The following is an 18,076-nucleotide window of genomic DNA, read 5'->3' on the forward strand; positions in this document are numbered from 1 at the left end:
CTGCCTGCCATCCACCTGCTGCGGCCCAGACATATTCACCTCTGCAAGCATCTCTGGGCAGCACATGGCTTACAAGCTCTCTGTCCTTCTCCTCTGCAAACGTCTCCTCCTCCGATCAGAGCTTGCTTCAGCTGAGAGCCTGGGAGCCAATAAAGTCACGAGCCATTTTAATCATCCCATTTCCAGCTTCAAGAATGACCTTCCATGGTCAGCCCCAGGGGTGGTCTTGCTCCAGGAGCCCTGAGAACTCGGTTGGATTCTGGCCACTGCCCATGTCTCAGTGAATCCTAGCATGTCACACACCTTCCCTGTCACCTGCAGGACACGCCTGGGTGTTGCACCCACAGAATGAGCGTGGTTCTCAGAGCACGTTCCTGTGCGGTCACCCTGAGTCTGAGAAGGCCTGGTTATTTAGTGCCCTGGTTGGTTGGGAAGAGGCTAGGATGAGACTTGTCCCTCCCTCATTGGCTCAGCAATGGCCTGTGGCCCGTGGACACTCAGGTAATAGAGATACCAGAACCGTCCCTCCCCCAGGCTCTGGGGAGCTCCAAGCATAGCTTCACCATGAACTCAGTCATCTTGGCACAGGCTGGTCCTCCCACCGAGGCCGAGAATGAGAGTCACAGGTCACCAACTCAGAAGGAGAGATTTCCAACAGAGTGCTGGATCACGCTGGGTTGACAGGTGGTGAGCACCTCATTCCAGGAAATCAAGCTGAGGTCGAAGGATTCCTTGCCAAGGCTGCTGAAGAACGTGGGGAAGTGACGTCTGTGTGGTTCAAGGTGGCTTGTGAAAATGTTCCTGGCCCCACACGCTAGCTCTGTTGATTAATTCTGGGATCAGTCTGACTATAAATGTAGGATTGATGGCCATCAGTCACTGAGCTGATCTGTCTGTGTCTGACATGGGGCCTGATGCTCCTTGTACTTCATTCCACTGCATCCCCACAGCTGAGAAGTTGTCCCCATTTCACAGGTGAGGAAAGTGGGGCTCCACTGAGCCTGAGCCCATGCCCCTGCCCTGCCCATCCCTGTCTCTTTGGGCTCTGTGTCCATCAGAACCATTCCCCGTCCCTCGCCCACCGCCCTCTGTTCATCACCAGCCTCCATGACTTTCCTCAAAATCTCTGATCAGCTCCCTTCTTCTCTGATCAGGGCCCGGGCAGCTCTGAGCTGAGGCTGGAGAACCTCCTAGCTGAGCACAAAATCTCCCAGTTTCCCTGCTCCAGGATGGGGTGGCTGACCCTGCAGCAGGCACACAGTGGAGCCCACCTGCGCAGCTGTGGGCTGGGTGGTTTGGTCCAATTCAATGCCCAGCTGGGTTGGCTGTGTGCCAGGATGGCTCGTCAGTGGGTAACAGCGCCAGCCACCGGCCAGACTCAGGCTCAAACCTCAGCTCGGTCCCCTAACAGCTGTGTGGCCCTCAGGCAGGTCGCTCCACCTCTCCAGGCCCCGGCTCCTCCACTTGTCAAATGGAGCTAGTGACCCAACCCATCTCAGAGAGCGGTTGGGAAGGTCGAATGAGTCGCGCCTCGTGGTGTCTTAGGGCTGTGCCTGGTGCTAGTTGTCACGCTGTGCTAGCTATTACATCCGATTGGTGAGTGCTTGTTTTTTGGAAATGTGAAAACGGCCTAGATAGACCCTGTGAGACTGGAGCTCAGACCTAACCTCTCACCTTGTGCCTGCGGTCCTCTGTGAACTGTGTTCCTCCATCTCCTTCAGAAAACACTGGCTTCAGCCGGCTGGTGCCACTGCGTGTCGGGCACTGTTCTGAGCCTCTTATGTATGGAGACTCATTCATTCTCCCAGTGACTGTCAGAGGAAAACAGGCTCTGCCCCTCCGTTTGGCAGATGAACCACTGAGGTAGCTTTCCCGGGGTGACACAAGCTAACCAGAGGCAGAGGCAAGGGACTTCCTGGTGGTCCAGGGGCCAAGACACCATGCCCCAGTGCAGGAGCACAGCTTCGGTCCGTGATTAGGAACTAAGATCCTAGTTGCCCGGTGGTGCAGCATGACCAAAATTTTTTAAAGGTGAAGAGGCAAGCCCTTGAGCCCCAGCAGTCTGGCTCCCCAGCCCCACATATGTGAGCCCTGGGCTCCACTGCTTTGCCAGTGGTACTAACAGCTCTGGCTGCTGTGTGCCCTTATTCCTGGAAGGATGACCTTAAATTCATTCTCTTGCCTGGACTAGCTTCCCTCCCTCCCTCCAGGTAGATGGGCTCCCTTCCCCCTCCAGAGGTTCACACAGAGTTTACTGGTCCCCACAACAGCCCTGGAGAGAAACCCCGTTATTCTCTGATGAAGACATGGGAGCACAGAGAGGTTAAGTGACTTGCCCAAGAGCATACAGCTAATAGATTCGTAACAGACATGACAGATCTGTGCCCTGGCCCACCTGCCTCCATGGTCCAAGCTAGTGCCCTGGTCTCACCTCTCTGTCCAAATATTTCCACGCCCCTTCTGTGCCCTCCTGGGGAAGCAGAGATTTACCACGAGCCAGTAGTGAGGGGCAGACAGGCAGCAATGCTGCTCAGCCAACAGCATGGCAAGGAGCTGGCTGGGTTTTGTGCACTCTCCATGAAGCCAGCTTGCTCGTGGCAAGCTTATTTATTGAGCACGTACTGTGCGCAAAGCAGTACCACCTCACACCCTCAAAGGTGCCGGCCAGCACTCACCAGCAGCCCCATCCTTGGAAGAAACACAGACGGCTGCATACTCTTCTATCCAAGATACAGGGAAACGGGTGAGTCTCTGCTTCCACTGTCCGCCCTGCTTCCTCCAGCTCCACTTCCGCTGTGGGAGACCACAAAGGTGCCTGTCTGTCAAGGGCAAGTTCAGTCTATGTGTTCCCGTTTGGGGCGGGGGTGGGGGGAGCAAAAAAGCCAGACCGCTCCCAGGAAGCACTCAGGGAAAGAGGAGCTTATTATAAATCAAGACAGAATCAACAGGAAAGGGCCTGCTGGGCTAGGAGGTGCCCGCTGACTCCCCGCCCCTGCCCGCAGGGTGGAGGAGACACAGTCCCTCTTTCCCCAGTCTTTTCACACTTGCTGTCAAGTGTAATTAGCAGCAAGCTTGCCATTGTTGAATAGGATTTTTTTTATCCCTTATTCAGTTACTTGTTCATTACCCTCTAAAGGATCATTTTCACACTGGTGTTTCTTCTCCCACGTGTCCTTTCTTTTCCTGTCCTCCAGCTGTGAACGTTTCTTCTCGCTCAGTGACAGAGAGCGACCCCAAACCTGTTTCTGCCCTTGGCAGGGCTGGGTCACCGCCCCAGGAGTCGCTGTGGCAGCTGTTTCCATCTTGTTTCCGCTCTGCCATGGGGTCTGGCTTGCCCAAGGGGGCGACCCGCTGGTCCTGGAACCCTGTGCTTTGGCTGAACGCTCCACTGCCTGGGATTTATAACATTTCAAAACCTCCAGTAAGGTGTCAAGACGAAGCAACTTTGAGCTCCATTTAGCTGTTCGCACCAGGATCAATTTTCTGAAATTATAGCATAATGAGTTTTCAAGGCTTGTCAGTTCCAGGCAGAACAAAGAGGGTTATTGGATTTGAGCCTGGCTGCAAGGAGCTGTGGAGAGATGGTCCCAGCGTCAGTGGAATGACAGGTGTGGTTGAAACCCCTCCCGGGGTCTGCGCCCGAGGCTCTGAATGCAGTTGGCAGGTCACTGGCTGAGTTACCCGAGCAGGGCAGAGACGGAGAGAGACTTAATCTCTGCTGGAATTCAAAGGCCAGCAGCGGGTTCATGAGCGGACAATTGTTCAAGGGATAAATAAGTAGAATCAGTGAGACCATGAAGGGTCAGGGCCTTTGTGCAGGCGGGAGCCCCAGCTCCCCTGTGGACTGACAGGCAGGTTCACACCATCGCCTGGTCCCTGCAGCCCGAGGAGACCCAGCCCTGCTCTCCACGTGCAGAGAGCGGGCACTGTCTGGAGCCAGAGGTTGGTGAAGGTGTTCTCTGCTCTCGGGGACTGCACTTTAAGAAGGGTGCGCCATGCCTGCCCCGGCGCCCTCGTGGCTCAGGAGTGCCTGATGCAGGTTCAGAAGTCGAGACCCGCAGCCCACGAGGAACTTGGGCTTCACAGGGGAAACGGCGTCGTTCTCTGCAGCACCCAGCCTCAGTCAGAGCCTTCCCCCCATGGCCTCTGAGATTCCCACGGCAGCCTGAGCGTCCATGATGTTCCAACAGAAGACAATGGGTAGGGGCCTTCCCTGGTGGTCCAGTGGTTACAACTGGGCTGCCCCTGCAGGGGGTGCGGGTTCAACCCCTGGTGGGGGAACTAGATTCCACGTGCCGCAAGGCACAGCCAAAAAAAAAAGGAAATATCCTACAAAAAAAAAAGCCAGTGGGAGGGCGGAACCAGGAGCGTTTAACAACGCATCCAAGATCATCCATGTGTCAGTAGCCGTGCTTCAGAGGAGGAAGGTCTCAGAAAGGGGGGCCAGCAGCCAGCCGTGGAGACGTCAGAAACTGGGGAATTAGGGTTAGGCCTAGGAGTTAAGGCAGTTTAGACAGTTCAAGCAGGGCCCAGGGGAGGTGGGATGGGATGCGGCCTGGGAGGAGAGTCGAACCAGAGACACAGGGTAGCTGGAGCACGGACTGACAGCTCATCTGATGGAAAGAGAGGGGGCTGGAAGGAAGCCAGATGGTGGGCAGGTCAGAGTGTCCAGACACGTGTGTGCACGGGGCCAGCCACAGAGTTCACACGGGATGCAGACTCTGGGTCCGCGTGGTGCCCAGCGTCTGCATTTGGCAGGCCCCTGCCGCGGGGGTTCTAATACAGCCCACAGTCTGAAAACTCCTGGGGGAAATGGACAGCTTGCCCCCACCCCCTGTAACCAGGCGGGTGTGTCTGGTCCGTTTTCTCTGCAGCCCCAGTGTACGGCAGGGAATTTAAACACATAAGCAGGACCTGCACCCATCGTTCTGGGTTTTGTTTACCTGAGGTGAAATTCACATAATGTGAGTTAACTGTCTTAAGCACACTGCCCAGTGGCATTTAGCACCCTCCCTGCACCAAGCCATCCTCACCGGCACCCCCCAGGTGGAGCCCCAGTGCCCATTTAGCCGCCTGTCCTCCTCACCCCGCCCCCATCCCTGATAGCCGCCGGTCTGCTTTCTGCCTCTGTGATGGATGTGTCTGTAAATATTCTGGATGCTTTGTACATACAGGGCCAACCCTGTGTCGACACCTTAATGAGAGCTGGTGAGATCCTGCAGGAGGGCCAGTCATAGGGCCGCTCCTCTGTCCAGCCCTCAGCACGTGGATGCCCCACCTGAGGCCGCACAGCAGGCACTGTTATCAAGCCCATGGTACACACGCGGAGACTGAGGCTGGCGGGTGGGGGGCGATCCCGGGCCAAGCCAACACCTGCTTCTATCCAGGGTAGATCCAGTGTCCGTCGCTCACCTGCCGCCTCTGGGCTCCTCTACAAGAATGTGTTTTACCTAATGCTTCTCATTAAAACCTGTCTGCAGGAAGGAACTCAGCCACCCGCTCGCACCCTGGCCTGGGTTCGCTCTTCACTGCTTGTCTTTTGTGTTGCACTGCCTACTGGGCTTGGATTTAGGGAAGTGAACTTGTCTCCTCGGCCCCCTTATGTGGCTCCTGGGATCGAGGGCCTCTCTTCTTGTCTTTAGTATCCTTGACCATGTTTGGCACATGGCTTGTGCTCACGTGGGTGGGAAGCCATGCCCCTAATCCTGGCCAATCTTGGGGGCAGAAGTCCTAGACCCAGGTTTCCGCTGTGTATTCACCAATCACCTGCCTCCTTGGGGTCTCAGTTTACCCATCTGTGCAAAGGGCTTGCAGGCTGGATGCAAGGAGGTCCCCCAGCACACCCAGCAGCTGACACAGACATCGAGTTACGTCTGTGTGATGTAGGAGAACCATCACTGGGCCCCTCGAAAGGAAGGGATGGGAACTCAGCAGGACCCACAGGTGTCTACACAGCTGCCGTAGTGAGGGAGGGCTGCAGGGACACAGCTGCAAAGGAAGGGCTCTTGTCTTCCTTCCTGCCTCTGTCCATCCCAGCCCAGTTCAGTTCAGTCACTCAGTTGTGTCCGACTCTTTGAGATCCCATGGACTGCAGCACACCAGGCCTCCCCGTCCATCACCAACTCCCAAAGTTTACTCAAACTCATGTCCATTGAATCAGTGATGCCATCCAACTGTCTCATCCTCTGCCGTCCCCTTCTCCTCCCGCCTTCAATCTTTCCCAGCATCAGGGTCTTTTCAAATGAGTCAGTTCTTCGCAACAGGTGGCCAAAGTATTGGAGTTTCAGCTTTAGCATCAATCCTTCCAATGAATATTCAGGACTGATCTCCTTTAGGATGGATTTGTTGGATCTCCTTGCAGTCCAAGGGACTCTCAAGAGTCTTCTCCAACACCACAGTTCAAAAGCATCAATTCTTCGGCGCTCAGCTTTCTTTATAGTCCAACTCTCACATCCATACATGACTACTGGAACATAGCTTTGACTAGCAGACCTTTGCTGGCAAAGTAATGTCCCTGCTTTTTAATATGCTGTCTAGGTTGGTCATAAATTTTCTTCCAAGAGCAAGTGTCTTTTAATTTCCCGTCTGCAGTCACAATCTGCAGTGATTTTGGAGCCCCCAAAATATAAAGTCTGCCACTGTTTCCACTGTTTCCCCATCTATTTGCCATGACGTGATGGGACCAGATGCCATGATCTTAGTTTTCTGAATGTGAGTTTTAAGCCAGCTTTTTAACTCTCCTCTTTCACTTTCATCAAAAGGCTCTTTAGTTCTTCACTTTCTGCCGTAAGGGTGGTATCATCTGCATATCTGAGGTTATTGATATTTCTCCCTGCAATCTTGATTCCAGCTTGTGCTTCATCCAGCCCAGCATTTCTCATGATGTACTCTGCATATAATTTAAATAAGTAGGGTGACAATATACAGTCTTGACATACTCCTTTCCCCGTTTGGAACCAGTCTGTTGTTCCATGTTCAGTTCTAACTGTTGCCTCCTGACCTGCATACAGATTTCTCAAGAGGCACGTCAGGTGGTCTGGTATTCCCATCTCTTGCAGAATTTTCCAGTTTTTTGTGATCCACACAGTCAAAGGCTTTGGGATAGTCAATAAAGCAGAAGTAGATGTTTTTCTGGAACTCTCTTGCTTTTTTGATGATCCAACGGATGTTGGCAACTTGATCTCTGATTCCTCTGCCTTTTCTAAATCCAGCTTGAACATGTGGAAGTTCACTGTTCACTTACTGTTGAAGCCTGGCTTGGAGAATTTTGAGCATTACTTTACTAGCATGTGAGATGAATGCAAGTGCGTGATAGTTTGAACATTCTTTGGCATTGCCTTTCTTTGGGATTAGAATGAAAACTGACCTTTTCCAGTCCTGTGGCCACTGCTGAGTTTTCCAAATTTGCTGGCATATTGAGTGCAGCACTTTCACAGCATCATCTTTTAAGATTTGAAACAGCTCAACTGGAAATCCATCACCTCCACTAGCTTTGTTCGTAGTGATGCTTCCTGAGGCCCACTTGATTTCACATCCAGGATATCTGGCTCTAGGTCAGTGATCACACCATCGTGATTATCTGGGTCGTGAAGATCTTTTTTGTACAGTTCTTCGGTGTATTCTTGCCACCTCTTCTTAATATCTTCTGCTTCTGTTAGGTCCATGCCATTTCTGTCCTTTATTGAGCCCATCTTTGCATGAAATGTTCCCTTGATATCTGTAATTTTTTTGAAGAGATCTCTAGTCTTTCTCATTCTATTGTTTTCCTCTATTTCTTTGCATTGATCACTGAGGAAGGCTTTCTTATCTCTCCTTGCTATTCTTTGGAATTCTGCATTCAAATGGGTAGATCTTTCCTTTTCTCCTTTGCCTTTCGCTTCTCTTCTTTTCATAGCTATTTGTAAGGCCTCTTCAGACAACCGTCTTGCCTTTGGGCATTTCTCTTGGAGACGGTCTTGGTCTCTGCCTCCCGTACAGTGTCCCGAGCCTCCGTCCGTAGTTCTGTACAGTGTCACGAGCCTCCGTCCGTAGTTCTGCAGGCACTCTGTCTATCAGGTCTAACCCAGTAGCAGGTGGTTTTTCACGCTGCTCACCATGCCTGATTCTGAACTGAGATCTCGGGACTGCCTCCAGCTCGGTGTGGGCCTTCCCGTTGCTCATGCTGCTGGCCAAGCCTGAACATCACAGCCCCACCCTTTTGCTCCAGAGCAGAAGTTGACAAACTCAGCACCACGGAGTCTGCCCGGCAACAGGGCATGGCGCGGTCTGTGGCCCAGCAGAGAAGGCATGCCCAAACCTTGGCTAAAGAGGCTTCGGACTTTTAAAGGAGAGACGGGAAGCTCATGATTAATATAAAATGTATGCATTTCCTAAACATAGCTGAGGCCAACAAGCCTTGTCTAGGCACCGTCTCCTTGGCCACAGGTTGTGGCCTCAGGTCCAGCCTTGGTCCTGGTCAAACTGCAAATACTCCTGGGAGAGGGCCTTTGTATCTGTCTTAAGACATTTGCCAGTACATTCTAGCAAGAATGCCTGGGTTTCAATACCAGCTGCATAACTGTAGGACCTTGGGCAAATTACTTACCCTGTCTGTGCCTTTGTCTCCTCATCCATAAAATGGCAATACAACTTTTGCTGTAACCATCAGACTTACTACAACTGTTGCTGCTTTAAAGAACGTTAAATATGCAGAAGGTCAGTCAATATAATGGTTAAGGGTAGACTCTGGGGTCGAGCAGAAGTCAGTTCAAACCCCACTCCTGCTGTTAACCTACAGTCGACCTTGGGCAGAGCATACAATCCTCTGAGCCTCTGTCCTCACATGTAAAGGTGTGAGTGGAAATCATTCTCTAGTGCATCGCATTGTTTTGAGGGTTCTTGATGTCAATAAGTCACTAGCACAGAGCCTGGTGTACGCTGAGTCCTCATGAAAAGGTAGGGGTTACCACAGTGCAGGCTGGTGAGTGGAACGAGTGGAGGTCTAGGAGGCAGAGGTGTGGGTCAGTGAGCCTGGGAACGTGGAGGCATGGGGAGGGCGGGGGCAGGGGATATAACCGGGCCAGCTCCCCGCTGAGCAGAGAGCCAGCCCTCCTCCCCCACTCAGCCCGAGGTCGCAAAGGAGGCCTTGCCATGCGCAGGCAGAAGCCAGAGAGACACAGCTGTCAAAACACAGTGAAGGAGAGGCAGGCCTTCCAGAACTGGAGGGGGTATGGGAATGGGCCCCGACCAGGGCCCTCCACTGCAGTGAGCCAAGGACACACTGAGAGGCGGAAGGAGACATCCTCACACCTTCCTTCTCAGGAGGCTGCCGATGGGCCTGCCCCACCGGCCACATGCTTCCTCCCAGAGTCCCCGCCACCACGATGCCTCTGCTGAGAGAGCGTTTGTGTCTCAGGGAACTACATTTCCCAGGCTCCCTTGCTGTCCCGTTGCCTGGAAGGCTGTCGGCCAATGGGAGGCCCCGATGGGGATCCGAAGTCCTGAGGAAGGGAGAAACCAGGGTATTTCTCCTTCTCTCTCCATGCTTCCAGGAACATCTCTGGCAGAGGCTTTGCCTTCCCTTGGTGGTTCTAACTCCCTCCGTGATCCTGGCTTCTTCTGGGCAGCTCCAGTGTCTGGCCCTGGTAACACCAGCTCCCATTGTCCCGCCGCCCCTAAATTGGCAGCAGCTTCTTGCAGTTGCTAATCTCTGGGTGGTCTCACCATCCCCTGCTTGTTGTCTCAGCTCCTCTGCTATCTATGTGGCCAAGTCCCAGGATGAAATTACCCCAGTCCAAAAGACCTAAGAGGTTCCTGTCTCCTGGCTGGGGTGGTAGCTGATACTTGACGTGCACCCATTATGTGCAGATGTGTGCAAAACTGTTCTCACCTCACCTTGATGGGCGGGCACGTTCTCTGAACCAGGAAATGAGTCAGATTCAGGCCCATTTATTGCCAGGTCCAAAGCCTGCATTCTTTCCTAGTGAAGAATGACACCAGGGAATTTGCACTGAAGTTCTCGCTGCATTTCTGTCTCGACACCACCATTCATCATACAGGTCATTTAATTCCTCTGAGCTTCAGTTTCCTCATCTGTAAAAGGCGGTACGTTATAGCACCTCCCTCCAAAGATTACTGTGAGATTTAAATGAGATTAATGCCAAGACACTTGGATGGCATCATCGACTCAATAGACATGAATCTGCGCAAACTCTGGGAAGCCTGGCGTGCTGCAGTCCATGGGGTCGCAAAGAGTCAGACATGACTGAGCGACTATACTGAACTGAATACTTCACGTGTTAGCTCTTTGAACAGCGCCTACCACATAACAGCTCAAGAATCCAGAGCTCTGGTTACCTTTACGGTCACTTGTATCATTCCTGCAACACCCAGACTCTGCTGCCCTTCCTGTGTTGGGTGGAAGCATCAATGATGACGATTCAGTCAGTGGTGTCCGCATTGGCAAGTGTGGCTCTCAGGAGCCCTTTGTGTGTTCAGTGAGCTCCCGTGAGGCACTTTTTCGTGCCAGACACTGGGCTTTCTGTGGAGGACCCGGAGAACGAGACCCCATCCCTGCCCCCACACCCCAGAGAGGCCACAGGCCATGGGACAGGGATTATAATGGAAGGTGGCATGGGCACCATGAGCATGAAAGGTCCCAGGAGGAGCTGGTTTTTTCCTGTCACTGAGGGAATTGATTAGAGGCTTCCTGGAGGAGGTGGCATTTGAACTGTGCGTACTCTGTTGGGAATACCAAGCAGGACGTGGCACCTAGGAGCACAGTTCCGCAGGCAGAACACCTGTTAGAAGCTTGAGTGAGTGGCCTTGGCTCACCCTTCACTCTTTCTGATCTCAGGACCCCCTCCTGTGACTTACGGTCCCCAAGAGCGATGGAGCGGGATGGGTAAGAACACAAGTTCTGAGACCATCCTGCCCAGGCCCCTCGCCGGCTGGCACCGTAACCTTGCCCGGGACTCAGACTCCCTGTACCTGCATTTTTATCATCTGTAAAATGAGCGGTAGACCGTCCCGGCCTTCAGAGTCAGCGGGAGAACTGAACAGTTTAATACTGGCCCAGCACTCGTTGCCCTCACTCTCAATGGTACAGGAGAGGAGAATGCTCTCATGTCACCCGGTATCATGGGGCTTCTGAGCCCCTAATCGCCTGGTTCTCCTCTCTGCCCTTAGCTGCCACCTTCATGGAGCACTGGAAGCGGAAACAGATGCGGCTCAATTACAGGTGGGACCTCACAGGCTTCGAGGAGGAGGAGGTGAGTGGGCTTAGCAGCTGCGCCCCGTGTCCTCCCCCACCCCACCCCATCCCTTTCGGGGGGGACCCACTAGGTCGTAAAGTCCAGGCGAGGCTGCTCCCTGCCTGTTTCTCAGTTCATGTCCCTGATGTCTGAATCCCCCGCAGTTGCCAGGGTGACTGCTCAGTGTCCGCTCTAGTGTTTTAAATCTCCATGCTCACATGGACACACCACCCAGAAATGTGGTCGGGGACGCAGGCCAAGGCTCACCACACTGATCTCATCCAGTCTGGGGGCCGCACCACGGGTCTGGGGAGGGGGTGGCCGCCACCCACGAGGTTGAGTCCCCAGAAGCGGCCATGAGCCTTCACCCTGGTGCCAAACCTGCGATCCCCAGAGCCAACTGCCAGCCTGCAGTCAGGGGTGGCTGAGATGTGAGGCTGATCCTTCACTAACAGAGGCAAGCCATGGGCTGGGCATCTTTGTGCGCCAGGAGAGGGGCATTCCGAGTTGAACAGCCACTGAGGTGGTGGGTGAACCCCCTTCCCCGGGGTTGCTCAGGAGACGCTTTGCTGCTGCCCCATCCTGAATTGCCAGCTCCAGCAGAGTCCCTGTGGGATGAGAGGGAATAAAAAGGAACAAGATCCCCTGAACAGGAGAGCCGTTAGGTTTGGCCATGCTGACCGTGGCTTCGTGTTACGGAATCTTTTGCTCAGCTCTTTTAAAGAGAAACCACTCGTGCATTTTCATTGTAATGTGAAAGCCTCTTTCATCATCTCTTTAAATATCCCTATTATTATATTATATATTAATATATCCCTAGTATTATATATTGGACTTCCCTGTGGCTCAGACGGTAAAGCGTCTGTCTACAAGGCAGGAGACCCGGGTTCAATCCCTGGGTTGGGAAGATCCCCTGGAGAAGGAAATGGCAATCCACTCCAGTACTATTGCCTGGAAAATCTCATGGACAGAGGAGCCCGGTAGGGTACAGTCCATGGGGTCGAAAAGAGTTGGACACAACTGAGCGACTTCACATATATTAGGCCTCTTTGGTGGCTCAGATGGTAGAGAGTCTGCCTGCAGTGTGGGAGACCCTGGTTTGATTCCTGGGTCAGGAAAATCACTTGGAGAAGGAAATGGCAACCCACTCCAGTATCCTTTCCAGGAAAATTCCATGGACGGAGGAGCCTGGCAGGCTACAGTCCATGGGGTTGCAAAGAGTCAGACAAAACTGAGCGACTTCACTCATTATTATATGTCCCCACACACGTGCTACCTCCAGGACTGAGCTGGTGGATCACTCTTCAGTCAGCTGTGTAGCTGTGTGGGTTCTGAGCTGACTGTACTGTCAACAGACACGGGCGCTAGTTTGCTGGAAGAGGCACCAGCTTCGTGGTGCCAAGACGACCTCCAGGACCAGGTTGTCCTATTTCAGCATTGCCCTTGCTGTGTGACCTGGGGCAAGTTGCTTAACGTTTCTGTGCCTCATGTCCTCACAAACAGGGGTGGAAGAGTAGAGTTTGAGGGGGTCTCGGTACGTCAGCAGATCAGAGCACTTTGAGCGGGGTCCAGCAGCTTTGAGCGCCCCCAGCTGGTCTCCCGCCTCCAGGTTCAACCTCTTCCGGCAGCGGGTCTTGTCATCCTGTTTCACAAATGGCAGGACCAAGGCTGATGTGACCAGAGAGACATGTGTCTCCTTAGGTGCAGAGATAGGCATGGGACGGGTGCTCCATCCCCCCGTGGTGGGCCCCGAGTCAGCTGTCTGCCAGAGCAGATTCAATAGATTCAAATAGGGTTGGTGTCATCTTACTACTTTGGGATAGACTGAGAATGTCCTTTTCATGATGTCCTTGGGGTTGGGACAGTTCAACCTGTTGGGAACCTGTCCCATGAAGTCTTCACCCTGATGACTCAGGCACTAGTCGGGTAGTGATCAGAGCGCTGGACGTGGGCCCCGGGGGACGTGAATGAGTCCCCGAGAGTGAGCCCCCCACACTGGGTAGGGCCTCTTCTGGGGCTGGTCACCTGAGACAGAGGGCTAGCCCCTCCGTAACGTGAACCCCAGATGTCTACTCTCGGAGCAGAAGGAAGCCTGTGCCCAGCCATCTGGCCGGAGTCTCCTCCCCTGAGTCTAAGACAGTTCAGCCCAGCACACGGTCAGAAATCACCTAGAACATTCCATCTGCAGAAGCAGTAACACACGCAGTCACCCTAGGGTAGCATCAGCCTTTGGCAAGCTCTCCTTGTCCACCCATGTCCATTTGCCTTCACCCCAGTTTTTTAAGAATATCACCTCTAAGAGGACTTTTTTCTTAAAAAAAAAAAAAAAAAAAAAACCACAAGTAATGAAATCTTTTTGTTTTGTTTTCCATTTCTGGTTCCTGGAAGGAGGCCGTCAAGGTTTGGAATTTTTTGTCACTCGTCTGTCTCCTGGGAGAGGGACCTTCTGGCACACCTGCTCTGTCCGTTTCTGCTGAGCGGTTCCCCGCACCTCTTCCACGGCGGGCAGGGGTCTCTGCTTCCTCCCCCACCTCCGGGTCTCTCTTAACCCCCGTTCTTCTGTTCCAGTGCCCTTCGCTGACCTGCTCTGGGCTCCCCTGAGGCCCGGCGCCTCTGGTCTGCCCACGCTTGCTGACACTTAACCGCCGTCTCTTCCGACCCCGTGGCTCCTGATGGGATGTCCCCAGGGGCCAGTTCGCGGCTGGGTGTTCAGAGTGGGCTGCAGGACAGGCTGCAGCCCGGCGCAGACTGACCCGCCTCCAAGACCACGGAGCCTGACTCTGTGGCCTTCCCAGTGGGCTGGGCTTCCCAACAGGGGGGAGAGACCCGGATGAAGCTCATGCAGGGAGCTCTGAGTGGGAAATGGTACAAACAGCCAGCTAGGAACTGGCCCCGGTGGGTACCCCGAGGGAATGCCAGGGGTGAATTTGCCACACATGCTCCTGTTAAGGGTCTCAGACTCGCAGTTCCCAAGACTCCTCGCTGACTTGGTTTCTTTCACAGGACCATCCCAGAGCTGAATATGAAGCCCGAGTTCTGGAGAAGTCTCTCAGGAAAGAGTCCAAAAACAAAGAGGTACGGTGGCCGCTGCCAGTCGGCTCTCCCAGGGGTCAACGTCTGTCCATCAACATGACGTGCCAGGGTCAGCACACGCTGTGTAGATGGGGGAGCAGCCCCCCGACAGGCGCAGAGAGTGGATGTTTAGACCCTCCCGACCTCTTTCCTAGCGACTCTGCCACTGTAGGGGGAGAATGACCATAGACAACAGGTGAAATGTGTCTGGCCGTGTTCCAATAAAACTTTATTTATAAAAAACAGGCGGGGGCTGTGGGGAATTTGTCACACCCTGCCAGAGGTCAGCCCCCCCCTTCTGTCCTGAGGGTGACCTCAAACCTCAGCCAACACCTCAACATCATGAAAACCAAGTGGTTTTGCAGCTTTTCTTGCTCTGGATGGTCGTGTCCAACCCTCATGCTTTGCATTGACTGATGGATGGAAGGGTTTTCCCCATCAGGGCCCCTGAGTGGATGGCCAGTTCCTTGCCTCACGCATAGAGGATGAGAATGAGAAAGAGAACTGTTTTTCTGATCCTCTTGAGGCCGCCACCTTCTCTTAATATATCATAAATGCCTTCCTTTCTCCCCAGAACCTCTCGTTTAACTTGGCAGTCATGTTCACAGTCACATTCTCACAACCCTCTAGGGATGCTTGGTTATTTTTTTTTATTGGAGGTTTTTTTTTTTTATATGACATGGGGCAAGAGTCCCCAGGCCCTTGTCAACCTCTCTCTGAGGCTGGAAGGTCAGTCGTTGCAGGGACGGGAACAAGGGCAGAGTGGTCTTTCCAGATCCTGGTGTTCCTTGGCCTCTGGGAGCGACCAGTGAAAACCCCTGCCTTTGTCTTTTCTTGCCATTGTGTTCCGTGGACAGAGTCTGCTGGTACAGCGTGGCCAGGGGTCCCAGTTACCACAATCCCCCCGTAGGGGTGGGCAAATGTGTGCAGACCCCAGTTCCCATAGCACAGAGAGAGCCCAGCTCAGCCCCCCACAGCCAGAAAGTGGGTTCACATCCTTGAACTCCAAGCGGGACCGGGGGTGCAAATAACCACAAAAGCGTGAGCCTTCACCATGATGAGGAGACCATCTTTTCATTTAACCCATTGGAACGTCTGCCCATTGCATGCCCATTGCCTTTGGAGCAGCTGCCCTGTTCCTTTGACCCCACGGCTCCGTCAGTGCCCTCTCCCCGGGCTGTGGCTCCCCTTCTAAAGGGAGAGGCATGGGTGCTGCTTCTCTGAGCCCCCAGGCCCCCGCTGAGGGCCACCATGCCCGACCTGAGGTGTGCCATCTGCACCCCCAGGCAGCCCACCCCACAGTTGGGGTGGCCCCACTAGGCGGCCCCTCCTAGTGTGAGCGAGGATGAGGTTGCACCCCTTCCTAAGGGAAAAGGGGCTCAGTGGCCTGTGTCACATCCACTGAAGTCAGGGGCTCCCCCAAACCCAAGCTCTTCACCGTGCCGGGAACACCGCCCAGATTCCCTGTCACCTGGCTCCTTGGCTTAGACCCGAGCTCTCTGACCACAAGAGCAGCAAAGGTTGGGGTTCATTTTCACCGGCCTCCGATGGTGACCTCAGGCCCTGAAGGCCTCCAGGGGGCCACACCCTTGATTTTTTCCCACCGTTTCACTGTCTCCCAACTTTATGGTTTTAATTTTTGCCCTGGCTATGGCACCAAATTCGTTTAGGGGGGAAATAAGAGATCCCCCCTTTCATGGGTGTTAGGATGCTGAGTGTGGCTTCCTGCACGTCAGTGTCAAATGCGCAGGGTAACCCGCGTCTGCATAAGACGCACCATCTGAACTACGGCCGCCGTCTGGCGAGGGGGCCCCACGGAACCCGCCAACCTTCCAGGCTGTTTCCATTACCTCACTGCAGCCTCTCTTTTATAATGGGCTTCCCAGGTGGCACTAGTGGGAGAGAACCCACCTGTCAATGCAGGAGACGCGGGTTCGATCCCTGGCTTGGGAAAATCCCCTGGCAGAGGACACGGCAATCCACTCTAGTGTTCTTGCCTGGAGAAGCCTTTGGATGGAGGAGCCTGGCGGGCTGCGGTCCATAGGGTCACAGAGTGGGTCATGACTGAAGTGACTTAGCATGCACGCGCTCTTTTAAAATGTGGGTCTCTGCTGTCTCTGATGGGTTTAAGATGCCCAGAGCCTGACTCAGCCCTAGCAGCCACACAGCCAGGGAGGCGCTGGCTTCCCCAGGGGGCGACGGGGGCCTGGGCCGCGGTCTCACCCCACGGTGCTCTCTTGTTCCCTCCACCCGCCCCAGAAGCGCCGGCACCTTCCGGAGGAGCCCACAAACAAGTGGAGGCAGAGGGTTAAGACCGCCATGGCGGGGGTGAAATTGGTACATGTCGTGTCATCGGGCGTCGTGCGTCTTCAGTGTGTGCAGATGAACCAAAGTTCATTGTCTCCTCAGCCGACTCTCGACTGCTGTATTATCGTGTTAACATCCACACCCACGCTCCTTTGCCTTCCTCCGCACCCTCGGGCTGTGATGTGTCGAGGTGTCTCTGCATGGCCACCGTGGGGTCATGGGCGGGAGCTCGGCTGTCTCTGGGGCTTGTGAATCGTGCCTGCCACAGCTGCCTGCCAGCGGTCCCTGGTCTCATTAACATGCATGCCACCCTCCCTGGAATGCGTGGCCTCGGGGGTCAGACCTGCCAGCATTCTTTGACCTCATCCATGCATTTTTTTTTTTGGCATTAAAGATCCACCCCATTCTAGAAACATCCCAGGTTAGTGAGAAGCATCTACTTTAGTCCCTCCTGACCCGGCAGTCCCTGCGCCAGAGCCTTTGGGGCTGTGTGTCCCCACCGACCGCCGTTGCTATGCGGCGGGCAGCGTTTGAACTCGTAGTGCTGGTGGCTTGTCTCAACTTGCTCTGCAAAGAAAAATAACTATTATGGTCTGGGTGGCGGAGGAAAATAGCTTAGATCTTCTCGCCGTGCAGATGAGACTTTCATCCACGAGACGGAGACCGGGCTTCTCCCGGATGGGGGTGGCGGGGGGGTCTGAGCGTCTCATTTAGAAAAGCCTCTGGCGCCATCACGCCTTGTACAGAGAAGACTCACATTTGTAGACAACTATTATTCCTGTCATTTCATAGCATCCTTTCATCAGGGATAAAGCCTGGATGTTTGCATTCATTCATCACCTGCAGGGGTTGTGTGTTTTCCCACCGTGTTTCTGTGGTCCACGTTGTTCACGTCCACACACACACCTGTCCACCAGGATGGTCCCCACTGCTGACCCAGCCCTGTTTCGTCTTGTAGACAGACAAGGTGAAGCTGACCTGGAGAGACCGGTTCCCTGCCTACTTCACCAATTTGGTGTCTATCATCTTCATGGTGAGTCCTGGGAGGCCGAGGGGGCTGTGTACCAAGGCAGGCGGCATTTACCTGGATGGGGTCAGCTGTCCATGTGGCAGTTGTCTTCATCCCAGGCCAGGCTGGGTGGGGAGATTCCACCCTAAAATGGGAAGGGGCCAGGGTTCTGTAGTGACCCCCGGGGGCTCCCTACACCTGGGGGATGGTCCCTGACACACATCTTTTGTTCTGAGAGTGACACATGTAGGTAACTTGTCATTCACACCCAGGAGTTCACAGGTATTATTTAAGACAAAACAGGGGGGGTTTTAAAGAAGGCCACGAAATGAATAACACAGAGACAGGACAAGAGTCAGGACGGGTCTGTGATGCTGGATTCATCCAGACCCTGTGGGTTTGAATAAATCAGCGACACCACGGCTGGCTCTCTTGGAGGTTTTAACGCCCAGATGAT

General features: G+C 53.9%; 1 protein-coding gene across 5 annotated transcripts in view; it reads left to right on the forward strand.

Annotated features, from left to right (window-relative positions):
• ANO1 (anoctamin 1) overlaps positions 1 to 18,076 on the forward strand; it is a 189,268-nt gene that overhangs the window by 143,872 nt on the left and 27,320 nt on the right. For 3 of the 5 annotated variants that reach the window (XM_061407293.1, XM_061407297.1, XM_061407294.1), the window contains 4 exons: positions 11,167 to 11,249; positions 14,235 to 14,306; positions 16,563 to 16,640; positions 17,569 to 17,643. In XM_061407293.1, coding sequence (XP_061263277.1) covers positions 11,167 to 11,249; positions 14,235 to 14,306; positions 16,563 to 16,640; positions 17,569 to 17,643 — 308 coding nt within the window. The remainder of the gene's footprint in view (positions 1 to 11,166; positions 11,250 to 14,234; positions 14,307 to 16,562; positions 16,641 to 17,568; positions 17,644 to 18,076) is intronic. The other 2 variants (XM_061407296.1, XM_061407298.1) reach the window with 1 other exon arrangement.

This window comes from Bos javanicus, chromosome 29 (genome assembly GCF_032452875.1).
Source record: "Bos javanicus breed banteng chromosome 29, ARS-OSU_banteng_1.0, whole genome shotgun sequence".
NCBI lineage: Eukaryota > Metazoa > Chordata > Mammalia > Artiodactyla > Bovidae > Bos > Bos javanicus.